The sequence below is a fragment of the Oncorhynchus keta genome, chromosome 32 (genome assembly GCF_023373465.1).
Source record: "Oncorhynchus keta strain PuntledgeMale-10-30-2019 chromosome 32, Oket_V2, whole genome shotgun sequence".
Lineage (NCBI taxonomy): Eukaryota > Metazoa > Chordata > Actinopteri > Salmoniformes > Salmonidae > Oncorhynchus > Oncorhynchus keta.
Window position 1 is genome coordinate 20,814,431 of NC_068452.1, and position 22,976 is coordinate 20,837,406.

A 22,976-nucleotide genomic window follows, 5' to 3' on the forward strand; every position below is an offset into this window, starting at 1 on the left:
ATAACATTTTTTTGTTTATTTTGTTCGAGTAATATTTGAAAGGGGGAGGTGCCTTTATGCACCTCAGAGTCTTTTGGGGTTTCGTGGAATCTGAGATCCTTGAGACGTCCAATAATGCATTTAAACCAAACCAAGGATTGCTGATGCTCTATCTTTGGCCATTGAGTGGCTTTGAAGCCGCCGGTCGGCCATATTGGCCCTCCCCAGTAGGAGCAGTCCTCCATAGGAATACATTGAATTCTATTTCAATTAAGTGTTCTAAAGGAAGAAAATAGAATGTATTTAAGTATATTTTTAGTTGTAGTGGGGACAGTAACATTAGTCATCTAAAAAAAGTATACTTTAAGGAAATGTTTATATATATATATATTAACGTTTAGCTCACATAATATAATTTAAAAGTATGCATTAAGGTGTCTTTAATATAATACATGTGGCAAAACGAGTGTAGACATTAATAAATGCATTTTATAGCTTCCAAAATATATTTTACAACGGTGGGGGTGTCAAGATGGAGGCAGGGTGGCTTCAACACAACGCCCAAATGAATCATCTACTGTATATATAAACCTGATTTTAGTTGAATTTGAAAATGGTTAAGGATTAAGGTTAGATAAGGTTTGTGGTTAGGGTAAGGGGTTAATGTTAGAGTTTAGGGTAGGGAAGTCCAAAGGATCCCAGGGAATAATCATTTTTTACCTATCCTGCACATGCACTTATCACTTGCTTTTTTAACTCTCGTCACATCGTTTTGTATTGTCTTGTGCACAAATAATGAAATTCCAAATAAAATAACGCTAACAACGTTTTTTTTATCAACACCAGCAGAATGGCTGTCTAACCAATGCAATATATTTTCTATGATAGATAGTACATTATAGTATGACAAACAGAACCAGGGTGATACATTCAAATGTGTAATAAAATCAGACCATTTCAAGGTGGAGCAATTTCATTTGGAAGGAGCAAGACTAGTTTGCATCATATTAGTCAGATGAGCCAAGTGCCCTGTACAGTCAGTGTGTGTAATCCTCAGTCTAGTGCAGCTGGCAGTACAGACCTTGGTAAGAGTTGCAAATTATTTCTCTCATACACACCGGTGTGTAAATGATTGATATCAAAACTTGCACAGTTGTGGTGCAATATGGTGCAATGGGAGGTGATGGCGCACCACTAGACAGTCTGACAATTGGGTCATTCAACTCAAAGCCGCTCCAGAATAAAATGTAACGAAGGTAGGATTGTGTGTGTTGTAGTGGGGTGTTCGAGAGCCTTTGGTCTTGGATACACTTCCTCAAAAGTGGATGCAACCAGTATGCCACTTCAGTTTTGGGAGATTCAAACATTGACTGGCCTGATGACAAATATACTTCAGGTCATGTTCTCTTCATACATTGTACTAATAGTATCCGGAGGCTGAGTGCCATCTGCTGGTCAACTTCTCCAGCTACAAACAAAATGGCTGAGTCTCACTGTACAGTGTCAATAGTCAATAGCTTCCTAACTGTTAAAATGGGTGTGCAGCATTGGCGACACGTCATTCAGGGCAGCCCCACATTTTTAGCACCATGGTCTCTTGCCTGTTTTGCATGTTATTTTGGCATTAATACATGTCACATATCAGTTTGCAAACAATGTAATAAAAAAATATATATATATCATTGAGTTAATAAAGCCGCATACAAACATGGTCTCTTTTTTGTTTTCTTGAGTAAGGCAGCTCCAAAATGCAGGTGTTTCAGCCAAGCTCAGTGCTTTCTCTGGTGGTGGGGCAAGCCAGCAGAAAATACAGTATACAGGCTCAGTATTCTGTCACTCATGTGGACACTACGTCACCGCCATGTCTAAGGGTTTAGCTCTAAAATTCTAGCCCCTTGGATGCTGCCATAGAGTTACATTAGAAGTGCCCATCCAAAAAGGCTCAAGCTCATTGGCCACAGATAAAATTATGTCAAATCCTGTTATATCTACAGTAGCTTTGATTGGACTGATCATCATTCAACATCATACTTTCAAAATCATAGCTGGCAGTCATCATGAATCAAGTCAACAATCTACTGGCTTAATCGTTGTCATATGAAGAGAAATAATGAAGATAAATTATAGATACAACGTATCGGTGCTCATCGGACATTGGACATAAATGGCCGATGGAAATCGCAAATTCAACAATGAGTGGTTTGGAAGGAATCAGTGGCTAACTGCAAGCATTGCAAAGCAATCATTCGGCTGCTATTCATTGGAGTGGCTGTAGTTGTGTGGTCCCAAGTCTAAGATTAAGGGTCTCTTCCTAGTTCAAAATTATAAACATTCAACATTGGCCATGCTGTCAATGAAGCATGATTTATGCCATGCTCAAAAGTGCAAAATCAGACTTTAGTGAGTTGAAGACAATTGGGAAATCTGGAAAAACTAGCTACGACTGGGAAAACATGTTTTGAATTTTCATCCAACTTGGAATTGTAAACCGGGAACTCGGGCCTCTTTCTAGAGCTACGACCTGAATACCACTGACGTCATCATGATTCAACTTTTTTTTCTTCCTCCCCCGAGTTCCCAGTTGTCTTGAAAGCACCATGAATCCAGAACGCCAGACTTTGATGACAAAATTAGCCCACGAAGGACCGCCACTCCACCTTCCTGTTCAAGTGAGCACAGCACAAGGTGAGTCCAAAAATGTGTGGTATGCTGCTGCATAAAAGGATGTAATATGCCAGGGAGATATGTATACTGTAGCTAAGAAAGTAATACTAAGTGTATGTTGTGTAGTAAGCTGTTAGTAGCCAATATGCCTCACCCTAATATTTGTCTATTTTCACCTCGTTCTGACTTGGTGCACATGTAGCCTATAACCTGTTGAGAAATGTAATCAAATATTGTAGAGCTTTCAAGCCATCTTTATGCTACAGTTCTGACTTGGTGTACAGGGAGAGCACTGTAAGAACGGCCCATGTTCTGAATTCTGTCACTGTACATTTCAAAAGTGCTGAACATATAGTTGACGTCAGTCCTAGCATGCTCATGCCTTTATCAAAATTACGGCTTGCCTCTAATCTTGTCGTCCCCTTATGCCGTAGTTTGTACATCTCAAATATCAGTAGAAACCACATTTGTTTATTAAGTCACTCATTACAGCAGTTGTGTTTAAGTTTTTTTTTTTTTTAAAGGCAGTAAATGAGGGTGAATGAACTGTTTCGCTGCCAGACAAGGCTCCGCTGAGAGCCAGGTGTAGCAGTGGTAAAGTGCAAAGAATGTATTGTTTAGTGTTGTGGCTTTGCTGGCATGGATCCCACTTGCCCCACCAAGATTTACATGACAAAAATCACGACTGCTGTACAGACAAGGGAACAGTCTTGAACCGGGTGCAACAGTACACATTGCATTAAGACAATATTTGGCGCAAAGCAAATTATTTTATTAAGTGTACAAAACATGTGCAAAAACAGTGACTCATTGGAAGAACTAAACAAGCATGGCTTTGCCCTAAGAAACCTACACATCAGTCATGAACAGACAGCGGATACATACAAGTTGACATGCAAAACCTAACTGTGGTTGACAGAAAGAGGGATGATCCCAGGCTGCAGTCTCCTATACTACAGAATTGTGGCCTTGGTTTCACAGCATTTGATAAGCACCAAGTAAGTGCCAGCTAATGAAACAAACTGCACATTCATCAGCATTCTCCCTTTGATTTCTGCAGCATCGTGCAAAAAAAAGAAGAAAGAGTTAATTAGGAATGGCCTCTATGAAGGACATTCACAGTTCAGCACATCAAATCAAGCACACAGACACCCTTTTTGGCCCATGAGCTACTTGTGAAATTACCCAAATCTTTCCTTCGTACCAAACATACAAACACATGGCTAAACTGACCAAACCACAGGAAATGACTGAAATAGATGTGCAACTTCTTTTGCGAACAATCTAAATCATGACTAGAACTACATCTGCTAAACCTGGCATGCAATGAAAACACTATGAGCCACTCACACAAAACATGAAAATATCTAAATGCTTAACACTGACATATGCGGAAGGTTTTTTTAAATATAGTGTTAGACATGAATTGAGTAGGGAAAATAGTGGTCAAACTGTGAGAAGCGGTACTAGGAGAAGCAGTACTACATCTGTCAAAACTGCAGCTGAGCCATGAAATCAGGCCTAGTCTTCAGAAATCCTATCCAATTGCAACTATGGCACTAAAAACGCATGACAAGACACTGAACAAGATGCTAAGCTTGACCTAAACTGTGGTATAAAGGCATCTTGGGTTGTGCAGCAAAGCAATAGAGAAAGGCACACAGCTTGTGAATTTGGGGTGGGATATCCAAGACGCCTCCCAAACCCCAAAAGTAGCACAAACACACAAACTTCCCCACAGACCAATCAGAACACTAGTACGCCACTCATCCAGAGCCATCCATTTCCACCTTCCCCCTCTCCTTTACAGTATGGTGCACTTTTGCTTCTTCTTCTTGTCCCCGTCTTTCTTGGTCGAGTCAGCCTTCTTGGGCCCGTAGAGGCTGGAGAAGCAGGCCTGGGCGGAGATGGGCTCCCTCAGACTGAGTAGCCACCTCCCCTTGCCGTAGTAGGCCAGGGAGCCGAGCTCCATCTCCTCCACCAGCTCTCCCTCCTGACCCTCTTGCTGCAGCGCTAGGATCTCCAGCAGGTCGAAGCCCGTCTGCTGTGGCTCAACGCCCTCCGCACAGCCCAGGGTGATGTGGGCACGGCTACCAGCGGGCAGGGTGGCAGCGGCCGGGACTACAGACACCACCTCCTCAGCATCGGCAGGCCACAGGGTCAACTGATCCTCAGAGAGTGAAACCCGGGCACCAACAGTGCGAGGTGTGACGAAGAGGGCACTGAGGGACAGCTCGAACGCAGAGCCATACAACTCTTTAACAGCCTAGAGTGGGAAAAGAGGGGTTATTTCAAAATGGATCCCCCGGAAAGTTAAAAATACATTATTTAAACAATGCACTGGTCATCAGATTTTAAATAAATAAAACAAGGCCAATATGAGCAGTGTGGTAAATAGGATGAGGTTGCATTTGACAAATAATTCCCATCACCAATAAACACACAAAAAAAAAAATGCAACATGCAAAGCCTGTCCCATGTTTCACGAGTTGAAATAAAAGATCCATATGCATTTTGCACAGATTATATCCCTGTTCATGAGCATGTCTCCTTTGCCAAGACAATCCATCCACCTGACAGGTGTGGCATATCAAGAAGCTGATGAAACAGCATGAGCATTACACAGGTGCACCTTGTGCTGGAGACAAAAGGCCACTATAATTTGCAGTTGTGTCACAACAATGTCAGATGTTTTGAGGGAGCATGCAATTGGCATGCCTACCAAGTGGGTGGGCCCACCACTGCCCAGTCATGTGAAATCCATAGATTAGGGCTTAAATTAATATATTTCAATTGAGTGATTGTCTTATATGAACTGTAACATCATTGAAATTGTTGCATGTTGACTTTATATTTTTGTTCAATATACGTTCAGACTTACTGGTTTGTCTGCATATTCCTTGGCTCCCTCAGCCTTGCCATAGTCACAGAATTTGGTAGTGCAATGAAGAACGCCATTGGCTTGGAAATACTGCTCCAGGTCCACCTCTTTCTCAGCCTCAACAGTGACTGAAAAAAAAAAAAAACAAAGCAAGCTCAGTTGTCGCAGTCAAGCTCAAGAGACTAAAATCAGAGTCAGATATAAACAATAGAAGTCTATCATAAGACTGCTGTGCTGTACTCACAGTCAGGCAAGTGCTTCTTGAAGGCCTCAAGCGTGTCCAGCGTCTTCAGGAAATCCATGGACGTGCACCTGACCTTGTCCTGGATGCCAGGGAGAAGGAACCAGCCAAAGAAAAGGGGCAGGGACGTCTCCTCAAGAGGTACTTTCATGGCCTGGATCTGGGCCTCCTCTAGCCCCCGCTGAGTTCTCTTGGCCAGCTGTGGCAAGTCTCTGCTCCACTCAGTGCGGGGCTCCAGAAACATGGCCACCAGCCGGTGCTGCTCTGCCACCTCCCCAAGACGGGCCAGCCGATCATGGGTATGGTTGGTGTCATCCACCACTATCACTTGAGCAGATGTTCCTACACTGCAGCAGGCTACCACAGCATCGTCAAAAGCCTTGTACCCATCTGTCGATGCTTCTGGACTCTCCGGTTTCACACCATGGTCATCAGCACAGCAGACCGTGCAGAGACCCTGGTAGTTATCTGCAATAGCACGTGCCAAGAGGCTCTTGCCGCTGCCGGGGAGTCCTCGGAGGATGATTAGAGTGCGAGAGGTGCGAAGTGTGGCTTTGGTCTGCTCATGCTCCAGGAAGGCAAAAGACAGGGTACCAGGAGCGGGAATCTGCTCGACAACGTCGGCCTTCTGCTGCTCCACTGCATCTGCCTCACCTGCTGCCCGTTTCTCGGACTCTACTTCTTTAACAATTTCAGCTTCTACCAGTTTCTCTTCCATCACAGCCACTGGTTTCTCCGCTTCCACTTTCTTCACAGCCTCAGCCTCTACTGGTTTCTCTGCTTCCACTTTCTTCACAGCCTCAGCCTCTACTGGTTTCTCTGCTTCCACTTGCTTCACAGCCTCTACTGGTTTCTCTGCTTCCACTTTCTTCACAGCCTCAGCTGGTTTCTCTGCTTCCACTTTCTTCACAGCCTCAGCTGGTTTCTCTGCTTCCACTTTCTTCACAGCCTCAGCTGGTTTCTCTGCTTCCACTTTCTTCACAGCCTCAGCTGGTTTCTCTGCTTCCACTTTCTTCACAGCCTCAGCTGGTTTCTCTGCTTCCACTTTCTTCACAGCCTCTACTGGTTTCTCTGCTTCCACTTTCTTCACAGCCTCAGCCTCTACTGGTTTCTCTGCTTCCACTTTCTTCACAGCCTCTACTGGTTTGTCTGCTTCCACTTTCTTCACAGCCTCAGCCTCTACTGGTTTCTCTGCTTCCACTTTCTTCACAGCCTCAGCCTCGACTGGTTTCTTTGGTTCCGGTACAATTTCAGCTTCGGTCTGTTTGTCTGCCTCCACTTCCTGTACAGTTTTAGGCTCCGCTGGCATCTCTGGCACCACCGCCAACACAACACCAGATTCTGCCTGCTTCTCAGATTCCCCAGGCTCTTTCTCTTGGAGCAGTTTCACGTCCTCAGATTCTGGCTGTGTGACAGGCTCGGGCGCTGCCTGCACAGACGGTTTAACAGCCTCTGGGATGGGTTCAGCCATTTTCTCTGGCGCAGTGTCAATGTTATTCTCTGCTAGAGGCTCATCTAAAGGCAGAGGCTCTGGTGTTTTCTCTGGCATTGGCTGCTTTTCAGGCACTGTGGTCTGTTTTTTGTCTGGTTCGAAGTAAAATGCTGTAGCTGACTCAGAGACCTCTGCGCTCTCTAGTTCTGGTTGTTTTTCTGGGTACTTCTCTGCTTTCGTTACAACTTCTGGAGATGTCTCTGGAACCTTCTCAGGAGATTCAGACATTTTCTTTGGTGATTTTTCTGCTTTAGGCACCATCTCTTGCACTTCTTCTGACATTCCTGACAAACGCTCCATTTCTTGCCCATTCACTGGAGATCCTGCAGGATTTATTGGAGAGTTGAGTTGTGACTGGGGGCAGTCTCCTGCTCCAGTCTCCTGTTGCTCTCGAGTCTCTGACGCGGTGTCCAACACCTGGTTCTGCTCAGCATCCATATCTGGGTTCCTCAAGGGACCTAATGATAAACACGGGTTTAGACAAAAGATTTGCACCCTGAAAATACATACAATAATAATGATGCAAATTAAACTCATACAAATGCAATACTTGAGAAAACAGGAACTTTATATTTGAAACTGTACAGCATAAACAATGAAATGGTGCTGGAATTCCTTTAAAACTTCCAAGCTGTAAAAAAAAATATATATATATAAATCTTCCCTTGTGCAAAGATTTGGGATACCACACTATCACTTTCTGAGGGAGTCAAATGATCTCTTCTGGTATTTCTAATAAGACTTATAGGGAGCAGCAGACTCTCCTTATATAATTACTGTATTGCAGCGGTTTCTCTGTAGAGTCCTGCCGAATCAGAGCTCGTTGTGGGCAAGGCCTTCACCGGTTTGCGTCCTGGACATCAGATTATTCCGAATAATAAATCAAAGTGATATAAGGCATTGATTGGGTGGTTGGCTTGGCTCTATCGACCTTGATTACTAAACGGTTTAAGCACAGCTGGCATCTTTGGAGTGGTATGTGAGACGTGGATGTGTGTGTAATGCATGCTTTCATGGGCTCTGAATTCTCAAAACATCCACATTATCGGCTTGAACTATTTACTGCCCGTTCTGCATTATACGTGTAGGTGGGAAACACGTAATTGGGAAACAAGCGTCAATTAGAATGCATTAACATTCATCCATAAAACCAATCATTTTTAAAAAATGCATCAGCAATTTGGTACTGAATTAGGTCGATTAATGAGCGAGGTTCAGATATAGGTTATGCAAAATCGCCGAACAAAAAGTAGCGGCGTGCGCTCAGCCTCCGGCGACTAGGCCGGGGTGATTATTAACACCTGCGACTGATTATACCAGCCTTGTGTGGACAAGGGCTCGTATATCCGCTTTTTTAAAAAAGCACTTGAATAAAAATACATTTTTTTTTTAAATCGCCAAGGAAAGTATGTAGAAGTTATATATTGTTTTGAGTAATAGACGGTCAGTAGCGCAATAGCCTACATGTTCGTGAAATAAGATTAATATATTTAAAAAAGCATGGTCATCCGCGTTACAGGCTAGACAAGTTCACCAAGAAACAAACGACATTCGAAACAGCACATCGAAGGCCAATATTTATGGTGAGTGAATCTTCTGTAAAAGATCAGATGAGAATGGTTTTAGTGCGACGGTGTAAACGCGGCTTCTACCGTGTAACAATGAAATGATGAAACGGGGAGTGGCTGCAATGCAATCACCACCCTAACAGACAAAACAAAATCAGCGTGGCAATGTCATGTCCAAACTCAAGATGCCACGTTTGAACAACAGCAATAGCCTATTTCAAAGCGAAAGAAATTAGATGTCTGAAAAGCCAGATTTTGATCACTTTGGTCAAGTTCCAAGATCGTACTATATGACGAGCAGCTTCTAATCGGGCTAACTATCATATTGACATGAATGGGACGAGATTACCGACGGCGTTTTCTTACCGTGCCTGTTGTGTCAGGAGTATGCCGCTGACTCTGCAATTTAGGCGTTTTCAAAGCTGGAAAGCAGAGGACAGTCGGCGCTGCGCGCAGAAATCTGCCCCAACACTAGGAAAGAAAACGGAAACTACGGGCTCTTGAGCACGCGCAAGGTTTAGTGCTCTTGAGGGTGGGGTGTTTTCTATCGTTTGCGCGCCCCCGCTCTTATCAACGCGAACGTCCCATCAATGAATGACAACGTAGACCTGGCTCCTGGCTGAGAAGAAAATTACATATGCGTTTTGTTGAATTTAAATTCCATAAACCATGGCAATAATGCCAGGGAGTCTGATAATTCATGGCATAAGTGACAACAATGATACATTTTGTATTTTGGCAGTTTGTGATTTTAGGTCCTCATCCACAACACAAACTCCTTGAAAAACAAAGCTCTGTGTACATTCTCCCCCCAGAAATGCATGTTCTGTAAAGGAAATTTGCTCAACAGTCTGTGGACTCTATGAGATCAGATGTGTCGGATCAATGTCTGGTCTGATAACATGGCAGGATTTCATAATACCCATATAAAGGGAATCAGCTGCTTAGTGAATCAAAGCATTGTCAGCATGCCAGTTTAAAACAATGTTATCAGAGTGCAGAAGTAAAGGGAACGAGTCTTGTAACCAGGTAGAAAAACACTACAGGGAAACGTGTACACAGTTCTAAAGAATTGTAGATGATCTTTGACTGGGTGCATTGTGCCAGTCAGTACATGTCTGTTGTTTTCATCTCCAATGGCCTGCTTACATGCACATTGGCACAGGCAATTAAACCCAAGTTACCCAACACCTGCTAACAGGCTCTGCTGAAAAATGTGCCAGATCAGCAAGATTTCACAAGTTTCATAAGGCAATCCAAACACATCTTAACCGTCTTTCTAACCTATATTTCCTTATATAAAGCTTCTGGGTTATTCTCTCTCTCTCTCTCTCTCTCTCTCTCTCTCTCTCTCAGATAGTTTTAATTAGATTACCAATAGCACGTGTGTCGAGTGCCAACGACTCAACACACAGTAATTGCTTTCTGGATCATTAGTCGGTGGCACGTTACACTGCAAACAAAGAGGACTCCAAAACAACTAGGCAAGGCTTAACAAATCGCTTTATTAATGAGACACTACAAAACATTACATTGGAAACGCGCATGTGTTGCAGTACTACAGGAAACACATCAATGAAAAGGAAGACATCAACTTATACTATACAGCTGTAGTGATTGAATTCCTGTGTAGACGAATAATACATTTTCAAAGTAATACATCATAGCATAATTCAATTTTGTTCCCACCCAAGTGAAGTCCTTTCCTCAGCTGTATCTCCTAAGTTTATTCTGTAAGGGGTATGTACATTTTGTATGTGTGCAATTGTTCTATACATAAATAAGCAAAGCAAATAAAAGTATACAACAAAAACTCAAGTGGAGGTCGGAGAAGCATGTTTAAAAGACCGTTTTTATTACATTGTCCTTGACCATGTCTGTGGCTACTCTTCAGCCATCTTCTGATGAGCGCTCATAAACATTGCCTTGTCTCACAGAGAGCTTAAATAAGGGCATCAAATATTGTATCAGTGAGCCATTGTGATTTGACAATAGGAAAGAAGTGACATGAATTGACAAGGATGCTCAGGTAACCTTCTGGATGGCATCCCTAGCAGGGTCATCCTGGAGAACCGTAGCCCTGTCCAAAGCTCTTTCAAAGTGCGCAACACCGGATTTAAAGTTGACAAGCTTCACTGGGAGGGGACACAGAATGAAAAGACTGTTAGGACCAGTTCAATGCTTTGACCAAGATCAAGTAGACAAAGACTAATCACAGTTTCCATGAAATCATCACTTGTGTCCCCAGGTTGTAATTCAAAAGAATCAGCATTGATATGCTGTCCACATCTGATCAGAATTGTATGGGCATGTTCCCATTCAATCCCATAAACGTCAATGGAAAAGGGATACCTAGTCAGTGGCACAACTGAAAGCATTCAGAGGTGCGGGGGGGGCTGCCTTAATCGATGTCCACGGCATCGGTGCCAAGTGAGCAGTTGTGGGAGTTTACTGCCTTGCTCAAGTGCAGAACGGCAGATTTTCCCACCTTGCCAGCTCGGGGATTCGAACAACACTGTCCCAACACTCTAACCTCTAGGCTACCTGCGAGTGAGCGAACGCCGTAGTCCCGGGCCGCCATTGGCCAGCGGGATCTTTTCCTCCCAGCTGAGAATGGAGAAGGAAATACACAAACAACAGTGAATAGAATACATACATTAGGAGTCCTTTGTATTAAACTATTTGCGTCATCACACAACCCAAACATAAAAACACAGATGTGCCATATACTTTGAGTTTCCACCGATGCATCAATAGCCTGTGGGAACTTTCCTATTCTGGCGTACACTTGGCCAACATTATCAAGTGCCCTTGACTTTGCGTCTGGGGGTTTGCTGTTGGACAACAAAGAAAGAGGAAAAAAACACTGTTAAAACAACAAGATGCAGTGTGTGAAAAGCACTTGATTTGAAATGTGGGACGTTAGAAAAATCACATACGCTCCCCTATGTGTTTATTTGGATAGTGAAGCTAAAACTCTTAATTTGGCTCTGTACTCCAGCATTTTGGACCTGAGATCAACTGCTTTATGAGCCGACAGTACAGAATGTCACCTTTTTATTTGAGGTTATTTTCATACATATCTGTTTTACCTTTTAGTTATAAATGCACTTTATATATCTAGTCCCCTCGTTTGAATGTGTCAAGTATTTGGACAAACTCACTTAGTGTATTAAATGGAGTCAAACGCGTAGTATTTGGTCCCATATTCATAGTACGCAATGACGACATCAAGCTTGTGACTCTACAGACTTGTTGGATGCATTTGCTGTTTGTTTTGGTTATGTTGTGCCCAATAGAAATGAATGGTAAATAATGTATTGTGTCATTTTGGAGTCACTGATTGTAAATAAGAACAGAATGTTTCTGAACACTCCTACATTAATATGAATGATACCATGATTAAGGATAACCATGAATGAATCGTGAATAATGATGAGTGAGAAAGATGTACCAAAGATCATGCCCCCAATACATGCTAATAAGAGTTTACCGTTGACCAGGATGTATTGATAAGCATCAAACTACCATATTCATCCTTGGGTCTGTTCTGTCTTATCAGCATCAATCTCTTCCAGGCTCTTGAGTACAAAACGGGTGGGATCAGAGGGAGGGTTCTGCCGGGTCTTGTTCCACTTCTGCTGCATGAGCTTGCGGTCTCTCTCCCGCGCATAGATGGGCTTCTGCTGGCGCCAGAAATCAGTGTGTGTGTCCAGATAGGTCCTGCAGTCTCTCCCCTCCCCACATCTTATTTATGACTTGAGTGGAATATTTGCCCTTTACCACACACTGGGCTCTGTAATTCATGCTGATAATAATGAATGTGTAAAGGGAATCAAAGGACACGTAAAGGCTAATTCTCCAGATAGGGTACGTGATAAAAGAGCATCTTCCCAAGTGTGACAGTGTATTGATTGTGTACTGAAACTAAGGCAAAAGAGTGAACATACAGGCTAAGTAAAATATTTCTGGCTGCCCTACCTTCATATTTCAGTCGCTTCTCCTTATCGCTGTAGAGCTGTCCCAGAAGCTGCTTGGTTGTCTTCTCACTCTTAGGCGTCTTCTTGTTCTGCTGCCTCATCTCCCTTCTCAGGGGGTGAATCAGCCCCTTCGGCCGTCCCTTCTTCCCCTGCCAATCAATCCCACACACAGAACTCATGCCGAGGATGACACGCATGTAGAGGTGGGAGGAATTATGAAAAAGATGCAGCTCGTCATCTCAAGGCTTTACCATTGACTCACCTCATCGGCCTTGTGGAAGAAGGACAGGTCGCCCTTGTTTTCCAGTTTCACAGACGAGGAGGGGCCTGAGGTGGTAGAAAGGTAAGATATTTAGAAAACCAGATGGAAAACTCACAAAAACTGCATTATGAGAACAATGAGGTACTCAATCTGTTGGTCTTTTACAAAAATATTTTTGACCCAGTACTTACAGCCCACAGAGTTGTCGATAGCCTCTTGGGCCTTCTGGATTCCCAGTCTAAATTCCTGCAGCTCTGGCCACTGTTTGTGCCCCCTGTGGTAAAACACCAGGGCAAATTCAAAGTCTCCCATGGTGTATAAAGCTTCCACTTTCTGATACAAACCCTGGGAAAGGAGGGATACAAATAAATCAATGGATTTTGCTTGGGAAATGATGACTAATCAGAAACAACAGTGTGCCCTAGTGGTCATTGAAAATAAAATAAAAAAGCTTTGAATTTCAGTACAGTAGCTGGCCAACAGGGGGATACAGCTGTTCCGTTCCAAACAAAACAGACAATACAAAGCTTCCCTCAATAACGGCAAACACTGGCTGAGAGACAATACAATGACTGCTACACAATAATGCCAAAGGCTGAAAATAGAACAGGGCTGAATAATGATGCCCAATGTTTAAACTGCACCTTTAAGAATTATTTGTCCTCTTTGAGAGAGGCAGCTGCGTCCCTCAATGCATTATCAGAATCTCCAATCTTTACATAACATTTGGATCTGGCAACCAGACAATTTATGTCATGTGGCTGAAGAATCAATGTCTGAAAGAAATGTATAAACTGTCATTAGCTACGAATACAAACTTGACATATATGTAGTGTAGACTTGAGGTAGCAAAAAAAGCCACTGACTGAGAAGACAGCCCAAACGACTTGGCAACCAGTGCGTGCATACGTTTTCGATTGACAGCTGTGTAACAGAAGAAATTGTGTAAATGCATATACACAGAGATTGCATTCAAACACAAGCATAACACTCAGCAAATATATTAAATAGTCATAGCTAAATAGCTAGCTATGACTGGCTAAATGTTTACTGTTTAGCTATCATTAGAGTTTCCCCAAATATATAATCTATGCTACTAGTCGTTTCCTGGACACCCGCGATTCAATCAGATCACTCATTACACAAACTCCACAGCAGGGAGAGGTAATGCATCTTTTGTCATGCCACTCAGTCAACAAACGAGCGACCGAGCATGCACACACTGCATTGTTAACTTGTGCTGCCCAGTCCCCAAGAGGGCACGTTCGAGCGGATCACTTTTGTCGCCCTTTCAAAGTGTGTTGCATTATGGGGATAATAATTCTCCGACTTGCGCCAACATGTCAACAGCATGAACATTACAAAAATCATGTGATCAAAAAGTCATGACGTTTTGACTGCAGTCTACTGCACGTTTCTGCAGTTCATCTTCATAACGTCATCCTGCAGCCATCGCTTGCATTGTTCGGTTATGATTTCAGTTTGTGAGTGTGTAACATGGGGTTTGGGAGAGATGTTTTTTTCCCTCAACATGATAATGAAAACATTTTAGAAACAACGGCAACACTGCCATGTTGATCTGAGCCTTGCTGTTGGAAAACCACATTCGTGTCTGACTTTTGGCTGTGTGGACTCGACCCTCGGGACCCAAAAGGTGCACGTTATGCTTTTTAACGTAGCACTACACAGCTGATTTAAATAATCAACTAATCCTCAAGCTTTATTATTTGAATCAGCTGTGTAGTGCTAGGGCAAAAACAATAATGTGCACCCATTAGGTTTAATAATAATAATAATATACAATTGCACTTTCATATCAGTACATCATTTTGCTTTATTTGAACTAATGATAGCTAGCTACCAGTGGAGGCTGGTGGGAGGAGCTATTGGAGGACGGGCTCATTGTAATGGCTGGAATGGAATAAATGAAACGGTATCAAACATACTGAAACCACGTTTGACTCCGTTCCACTGATTCCAATCCAGCCATTACACAGAGCCCGTCCTCCTATAGCTCCTCCCACCAGCCTCCACTGCTAGCTATCAAGTGGGTGGACCAGTTTTCCCAAATGTGAACAGTGTGTAAATTAACATCAAGTTTTGATTGCTAGCCAACCAACAACGTCAATGCCACTTTCAAGACAATACGATATGAAACATATGAAACTGATCATGACCAGATTTCATTTCACTGCGATTGATTAGTATACATGCAATAATACTTGTATACTGTCAATCACTGAGATTAATTATTTGCATTGCTGGCTTCATTAAAAATGGTTCATCTGATGGTCCTAGCATGGTTTCGAGGCCTGTTCAGAAACCTTGAAAGTGTGGTGTCAAATGACACTTTGATAATGAATAAAGTTAACTTCATAGCTTTTACTGGTAAGGTTAATAATACAACTCTGGTTGTGGAAAGCAGAAATGCCAGGTTGAAGGTTATTGTGGAGATGGCTAAAGATATTGAGGGTAACAGATGTCACTGTTGAAATGGTTGTTGACATGCTGAACAATCCTAAGGGTGGAGTGTTTCAGCAGGCTATAAATCAAGTTTAATGGGGTTGGGGAGAGGTTTTTGGGGGAGGGGAGGGGGGGTGTGTGGTAGACGTTAGGGAAGTAGTGGTTCCCCTTGCTCTGCAAGGGAATACCCCCTGTATTGGACAAAAATGAATGGCATGTCATTGGCATCGGACAAACCATATACACATTGGCCAATACCACCCAATTCGGCGTTGATTCATCCAAAGTGTATTGCAAATGCCATATGGTAATTGCCAGTTGTAACACTTTAAAAATTCAACAGGGGGCAAATGCGCTCCACCGGGGTTTTTCATATTGGATATGTAACCCAAATTAATGTCCAAAAGTAAAATTTTGAAAAAATGAACTTTTTTTCAAAAACTTATCACCCCTTAAAAAGTGCTTTCTGGACCGTTTTTCGAAATTCTTTCGATTTTTTTGTCAATTACACATGTGTAAGAACTGTATGAATATACTTTTGTCCAATTTTATTATCATAATTTTTTTAATTTTTTTTATATGCGCATAAGGAATATGTTTTGTCCAATTCCAATATGATTTCATAGGAAGTCAAAGTCAAAAGTCAAAAATGTCAAAATTTTGTAAAAACTTCACACACCCATAAAAAGTGCTTTCTGGACCGTTTTTCGAAATTCTTTCGATTTTTTGTCAATTACACATGTGTAAGAACTGTATGAATATACTTTTGTCCAATTTTATTATCATCATTTTTTTTTTTTTTTTTACATGCGCATAAGGAATATGTTTTGTCCAATTCCAATATGATTTCATAGGAAGTCAAAAGTCAAAAGTCAAAAATGTCAAAATTTTGTAAAAAACTTCACACACCCTTAAAAAAGTGCTTTCTGGACCGTTTTTTTGAAATTCTTTCAATATTTTTGTCAATTACACATGTGTAAGAACTGTATGAATATACTTTTGTCCAATTTTATTATCATATTTTTTTTATATATTTTTTTAAATTGTGCATAAGGATTTTTTTTGTGGGCCAAATGACGTAAGAAATTTGACATGCTCAAAAATCCTGCAGAAATGCAAAATTGACTGGCCTGATGAACTCGGGATGGCCGGGCAGTGATAGTTGTTCCTTTCCATCACTCGTTGTGTTGACTTCATCATGTCCATTTTGTGATGTTTTTTCACTATATAATCATATTGCAAGTGCACGTGCATTTGCAATATGTTTCAATGTGCATTTACCATATGAAATTTGACCTTGCTCAAAAATGCAAAATTGACTGGTCTGATGAACACAGGATGGCCGAGCAGTGATAGTTGTACATTTCCATCACTCGTTGTGTTGATTTCATCATCTCCGTTAGGTGATGTTTTTACACTATAGAATCATATTGCAAATGCACGTGCATTGTTGTGCAACTGGTAACCCAAAAATAAAAATATGGTTGTAAATGCATTTACCGGTCATTCTGATATTAATGCTCGCTATGGGAACACAGGATGGCCGGGCAGTGATAGTTGTACATTTCCATCACTCGTTGTGTTGATTTCATCATGTCCATTAGGTGATGTTTTTACACTATAGAATCATATTGCAAGTGCGCGCGCATTTGCAATATGTTTCAATGTGCATTTACCATATGAAATTTGACATGCTCAAAAATGCAAAATTGACTGGTCTGATGGACACAGGATGGCCGAGCAGTGATAGTTGTACATTTCCATCACTCGTTGTGTTGATTTCATCATGTCCATTAGGTGATGTTTTTCACTATAGAATCATATTGCAAGTGCGCGCATTTGCAATATGTTTCAATGTGCATTTACCATATGAAATTTGACATGCTCAAAAATGCAAAATTGACTGGTCTGATGGACACAGGATGGCCGAGCAGTGATAGTTGTACATTTCCATCACTCGTTGTGTTGATTTCATCATGTCCATTAGGTGATGTTTTTACACTATAGAATCATATTGCAAGTGCGCGCATTTGCAATATGTTTCAATGTGCATTTACCATATGAAATTTGACATGCTCAAAAATGCAAAATTGACTGGTCTGATGGACACAGGATGGCCGAGCAGTGATAGTTGTACATTTCCATCACTCGTTGTGTTGATTTCATCATGTCCATTAGGTGATGTTTTTACACTATAGAATCATATTGCAAGTGCGCGCGCATTTGCAATATGTTTCAATGTGCATTTACCATATGAAATTTGACATGCTCAAAAATGCAAAATTGACTGGTCTGATGGACACAGGATGGCCGAGCAGTGATAGTTGTACATTTCCATCACTCGTTGTGTTGATTTCATCATGTCCATTAGGTGATGTTTTTCACTATAGAATCATATTGCAAGTGCGCGCGCATTTGCAATATGTTTCAATGTGCATTTACCATATGAAATTTGACATGCTCAAAAATGCAAAATTGACTGGTCTGATGAACACAGGATGGCTGAGCAGTGATAGTTGTACATTTCCATCACTCGTTGTGTTGATTTCATCATGTCCATTTGTTTATGTTTTCTCACTTTTGCAAAGTCACTGTGCATTTGCAATATGGTTCAATGGGCAGGTACCATCACGAATTTGTCATGCTATAAAAATCCTGCAGGAATGTGAAATTGACTGGCCCGATGAACTCGGGATAGCTGGGCAGTGATTCTGGTTCATCTCCATGGCTCGTTAGGGTTGATTTCAGAATGTCACTTTTGGTGATGGTCCCTCTCCGTTTAAACATATTGCTAATGTACAAAAGTCAACTAGCAAGTCAGTGTCCATCAGTCAATTAGATGTCATTCTGACACCAAACTGATACCAATTGACACCAAACCCACTTTTTCCAACTCATTTAGAAGCCAACTATCATATATGTCAGAGCAGGCCCATAATTCACAGCGCCTTTAGTTTAAAACATAATAAAAACGTAAAACACATAGTTACGTTCTAGCTGCGGGTCCAGGTCAGACATTATGTGAAGGCCTATGTGAGGCGACCCCGAATCCCGAGTTTCGGCTCGATAGGTCCTTCGGTGCCCGAGTAAAACCCTAATTGGTGCTGAAAATCCACTTTTTTCCATGCCTTGCTATGGGGTCCTTGAATGAGCTATCGGACCGAAACGTTGGGGTCCGTCTCTATGGGCCGAGCCGGTTCCAATGCACCTAGTCTTGTGTCTCTGAGACTTTTCTAAATGTCGCCATTTTCGTAATGGTCAAAATGAATTGAAATCATTGCAAATGTACGAGGCTATTTCTCGGTCCGAGAACCTTCTAGAGCCACCTAACTCACCACGCACTATCGACCCGAGGTCTAGAACAGGTTTCTAAAGTTTCGGAACTCTAGGTCTGACGGTTCTTTTTAGCTCGAACAAAGCTAACTATTGGAGGCACTGTCTGTCTCTACAACCCCCAATACGTCCCTCCTTCCAAGTTGTGTGTCTGTGTGATTTAGTTTTCCTTTGAAATTTTATGGGAAAAATGACTGATTTACAGTTCATGGGGGTTGCCTAATCACACATATGAAGTTTTGGACAGATCTGACTTTTTTAACCCCTCGAAACAGCCCCTGAGACACCAATTAAGGCACTTCCGGTTGGCACAGGAAGCTATAAGTCAACACATATCCTCACTGGGCTATGCTTTTACAGAATCCTGTGTTTTAAGTCCTTACGTTAAGAATTGACTGATTTACACAGGGTTGAATGCACTATGTCTATCAAACTGCAGGCAGGTAATGGAAAAACACTTTTAGGGTGATTTTAACCACTTCCGGTTGGTCCAGGAAGCTTAGAATCAACACAGGTAGACCTCATACTGGCCTGATGGACTGTCATCAAAGACAGGTTCATACGGCATTCATAACCCATATAGACTTCAGGTTGAATTTAGGGGTAAAGGCAATGTATTCCTATGGGGAGAGAAATCAATGCAAACTTTTTGAAGTAAACACCATCTTTTAACTATTAAGGGTTAATGCCACACTGTCAACGTTAGGCTTGCACGGATCGGAAGGACCTTAGGAACGTACCTGAGGTCGAATTGTGCTTCTCACCCTAACGGTTCTCTCACTGTCACCCAAAAGCAAATGACGTTGTGGGGCAGGCTTCATTTTGGGCCTACTTTTCTAATGGTCGCTGCGCTCAGACCGAGCGAGCTACGGTCAAGCGGGATATCTCGTTGAACTCGGCACGGCCTAGAGATTATGTTTATGCCATTGCCTGCTCTCTGTGTCTTTGAGAACCGCACTTTTTCACTCCATCCTTGCTGTGTGTGCGTGTGAGAGCTTTTCTTTGACATCTGTTGGGAGAAATGACTGATTTACAGTTCATGAGGGTTACCTAGTCACACATATGAAGTTTTGAAAAGATCTGACCTTTTTAACCCTTGGAAACTGCCACTGTGACATCATTAAAGGCACTTCCGGTTGGCACAGGAAGCTATAAGTAAACCCATGTCTTGATTGACATAGAAACTTACAGAATCCTGAGTTTTAAGTCCTTACGTTAAGAATTGACTGATTTACACAGGGTTGAATGCACTATGTCTATCAAACTGCAGGCAGGTAATGGAAAAACACTTTTAGGGTGATTTTAACCACTTCCGGTTGGTCCAGGAAGCCTAGAATCAACACAGGTAGACCTCATACTGGCCTGATGGACTGTTACCAAAGACAGGTTCATACGGCATTCATAACCCATATAGACTTCAGGTTGAATTTAGGGGTGCAGGCAATGTATTCCTATGGGGAGAGAAATCAATGCAAACTATTTGAAGTAAACACCTTCTTTTAACTATTAAGGGTTAATGCCACACGGTCAACGTTAGGCTTGCACGGATCGGAAGGACCTTAGGAACGTACCTGAGGTCGAATTGTGCTTCTCACCCTAACGGTTCTCTCACTGTCACCCAAAAGCAAATGACGTTGTGGGGCAGGCTTCATTTTGGGCCTACTTTTCTAATGGTCGCTGCGCTCAGACCGAGCGAGCTACGGTCAAGCGGGATATCTCGTTGAACTCGGCACGGCCTAGACATTATGTTTATGCCATTGCCTGCTCTCTGTGTCTTTGAGAACCACACTTTTTCACTCCATCCTTGCTGTGTGTGCGTGTGAGAGCTTTTCTTTGACATCTGTTGGGAGAGATGACTGATTTACAGTTCATGAGGGTTACCTAGTCACACATATGAAGTTTTGAAAAGATCTGACTTTTTTAACCCCTCGAAACAGCCCCTGAGACACCAATTAAGGCACTTCCGGTTGTCACAGGAAGCTATAAGTCAACATATATCCTCACTGGGCTATGCTTTTACAGAATCCTGAGTTTTAAGTCCTTACGTTAAGAATTGACTGATTTACACAGGGTTGAATGCACTATGTCTATCAAACTGCAGGCAGGTAATGGAAAAACACTTTTAGGGTGATTTTAACCACTTCCGGTTGGTCCAGGAAGCTTAGAATCAACACAGGTAGACCTCATACTGGCCTGATGGACTGTTACCAAAGACAGGTTCATACGGCATTCATAACCCATATAGACTTCAGGTTGAATTTAGGGGTAAAGGCAATGTATTCCTATGGGGAGAGAAGTCAATGCAAACTCTTTGAAGTAAACACCTTCTTTTAACTATTAAGGGTTAATGCCACACGGTCAAGGTTAGGCTTGCACGGATCGGAAGGACCTTAGGAACGTACCTGAGGTCGAATTGTGCTTCTCACCCTAACGGTTCTCTCACTGTCACCCAAAAGCAAATGACATTGAGGGCCAGGCTTCCTTTTGCGCCTTCTTTTTTTCAAGGTCGCTGCACTCAGAGCGAGCTACGGTCAAGGGGGCGTCTCGTTGAACTCTGCACAGCCTGGAGACTATGGTGATGCCATTTTTTGTGTTGATTTCAGAATGCCATTTTGGTGATGGTCCCTCTCCGTTTAAACATATTGCTAATGTACAAAAGTCAACTAGCAAGTCAGTGTCCACCAGTCAATTAGATGTCATTCTGACACCAAACTGATACCAATTGACACCAAACCCACTTTTTCCAACTCATTTAGAAGCCAACTATCACATATGTCAGAGCAGGCCCATAATTCACAGCGCCATTAGTTTAAAACATAATAAAAACGTAAAACACATAGTTACGTTCTAGCTGCGGGTCCAGGTCAGACATTATGTGAAGGCCTATGTGAGGCGACCCCGAATCCCGAGTTTCGGCTCGATAGGTCCTTCGGTGCCCGAGTAAAACCCTAATTGGTGCTGAAAATCCACTTTTTTCCATGCCTTGCTATGGGGTCCTTGAATGAGCTATCGGACCGAAACGTTGGGGTCCGTCTCTATGGGCCGAGCCGGTTCCAATGCACCTAGTCTTGTGTCTCTGAGACTTTTCTAAATGTCGCCATTTTCGTAATGGTCAAAATGAATTGAAATCATTGCAAATGTACGAGGCTATTTCTCGGTCCGAGAACCTTCTAGAGCCACCTAACTCACCACGCACTATCGACCCGAGGTCTAGAACAGGTTTCTAAAGTTTCGGAACTCTAGGTCTGACGGTTCTTTTTTAGCTCGAACAAAGCTAACTATTGGAGGCACTGTCTGTCTCTACAAACCCCAATACGTCCCTCCTTCCAAGTTGTGTGTCTGTGTGATTTAGTTTTCCTTTGAAATTTTATGGGAAAAATGACTGATTTACAGTTCATGGGGTTGCCTAATCACACATATGAAGTTTTGGACAGATCTGACTTTTTAACCCCTCGAAACAGCCCCTGAGACACCAATTAAGGCACTTCCGGTTGTCACAGGAAGCTATAAGTCAACACATATCCTCACTGGGCTATGCTTTTACAGAATCCTGAGTTTTAAGTCCTTACGTTAAGAATTGACTGATTTACACAGGGTTGAATGCACTATGTCTATCAAACTGCAGGCAGGTAATGGAAAAACACTTTTAGGGTGATTTTAACCACTTCCGGTTGGTCCAGGAAGCTTAGAATCAACACAGGTAGACCTCATACTGGCCTGATGGACTGTTACCAAAGACAGGTTCATACGGCATTCATAACCCATATAGACTTCAGGTTGAATTTAGGGGTAAAGGCAATGTATTCCTATGGGGAGAGAAATCAATGCAAACTTTTTGAAGTAAACACCATCTTTTAACTATTAAGGGTTAATGCCACACTGTCAACGTTAGGCTTGCACGGATCGGAAGGACCTTAGGAACGTACCTGAGGTCGAATTGTGCTTCTCACCCTAACGGTTCTCTCACTGTCACCCAAAAGCAAATGACGTTGTGGGGCAGGCTTCATTTTGGGCCTACTTTTCTAATGGTCGCTGCGCTCAGACCGAGCGAGCTACGGTCCAGCGGGATATCTCGTTGAACTCGGCACGGCCTAGACATTATGTTTATCTCTC

At 42.4% G+C, this 22,976-nt stretch overlaps 2 protein-coding genes across 34 annotated transcripts; both read right to left on the minus strand.

Moving 5' to 3' along the window:
• Positions 1-3,393: 3,393 nt before the first annotated feature.
• LOC118365261 (2',3'-cyclic-nucleotide 3'-phosphodiesterase-like) lies at positions 3,394-9,363 on the minus strand. Of its 28 annotated transcripts, none has more exons than XM_052490875.1 (6): positions 9,192-9,363; positions 6,937-7,715; positions 6,613-6,714; positions 5,769-6,528; positions 5,525-5,652; positions 3,394-4,909 (listed from the first exon to the last, which is right to left on the minus strand). In XM_052490875.1, the coding sequence occupies exons 2-6, from the start codon at positions 7,693-7,695 to the stop codon at positions 4,448-4,450; spliced, it is 2,211 nt and encodes a 736-aa protein (XP_052346835.1). In that variant the 5' UTR covers positions 7,696-7,715; positions 9,192-9,363; the 3' UTR covers positions 3,394-4,447. The 28 variants fall into 28 exon arrangements, with proteins under 28 accessions (XP_052346835.1, XP_052346837.1, XP_052346833.1 ...); XM_052490877.1 differs by lacking the exon at positions 6,613-6,714 and adding an exon at positions 6,829-6,900; XM_052490873.1 differs by lacking the exon at positions 6,613-6,714 and adding an exon at positions 6,829-6,900 and having other exon boundaries at positions 5,769-6,570.
• A 947-nt stretch (positions 9,364-10,310) lies between these two features.
• Positions 10,311-14,358, minus strand: LOC118365262 (outer dynein arm-docking complex subunit 4-like). Of its 6 annotated transcripts, XR_008088538.1 has the most exons (8): positions 13,712-14,358; positions 13,259-13,412; positions 13,068-13,132; positions 12,807-12,954; positions 12,354-12,508; positions 11,556-11,659; positions 11,370-11,432; positions 10,311-10,960 (listed from the first exon to the last, which is right to left on the minus strand). XR_008088538.1 is itself a non-coding variant. In XM_035747338.2 (5 exons), the coding sequence occupies exons 2-5, from the start codon at positions 13,377-13,379 to the stop codon at positions 12,429-12,431; spliced, it is 414 nt and encodes a 137-aa protein (XP_035603231.1). In that variant the 5' UTR covers positions 13,380-13,412; positions 13,712-14,358; the 3' UTR covers positions 11,212-12,428. The 6 variants fall into 6 exon arrangements, 2 of the variants coding, with proteins under 2 accessions (XP_035603231.1, XP_035603230.1); XR_004821752.2 differs by having other exon boundaries at positions 11,556-12,508; XR_008088537.1 differs by lacking the exon at positions 10,311-10,960 and having other exon boundaries at positions 11,212-11,659; positions 12,354-12,954.
• Between the last annotated feature and the right edge of the window lie 8,618 nt (positions 14,359-22,976).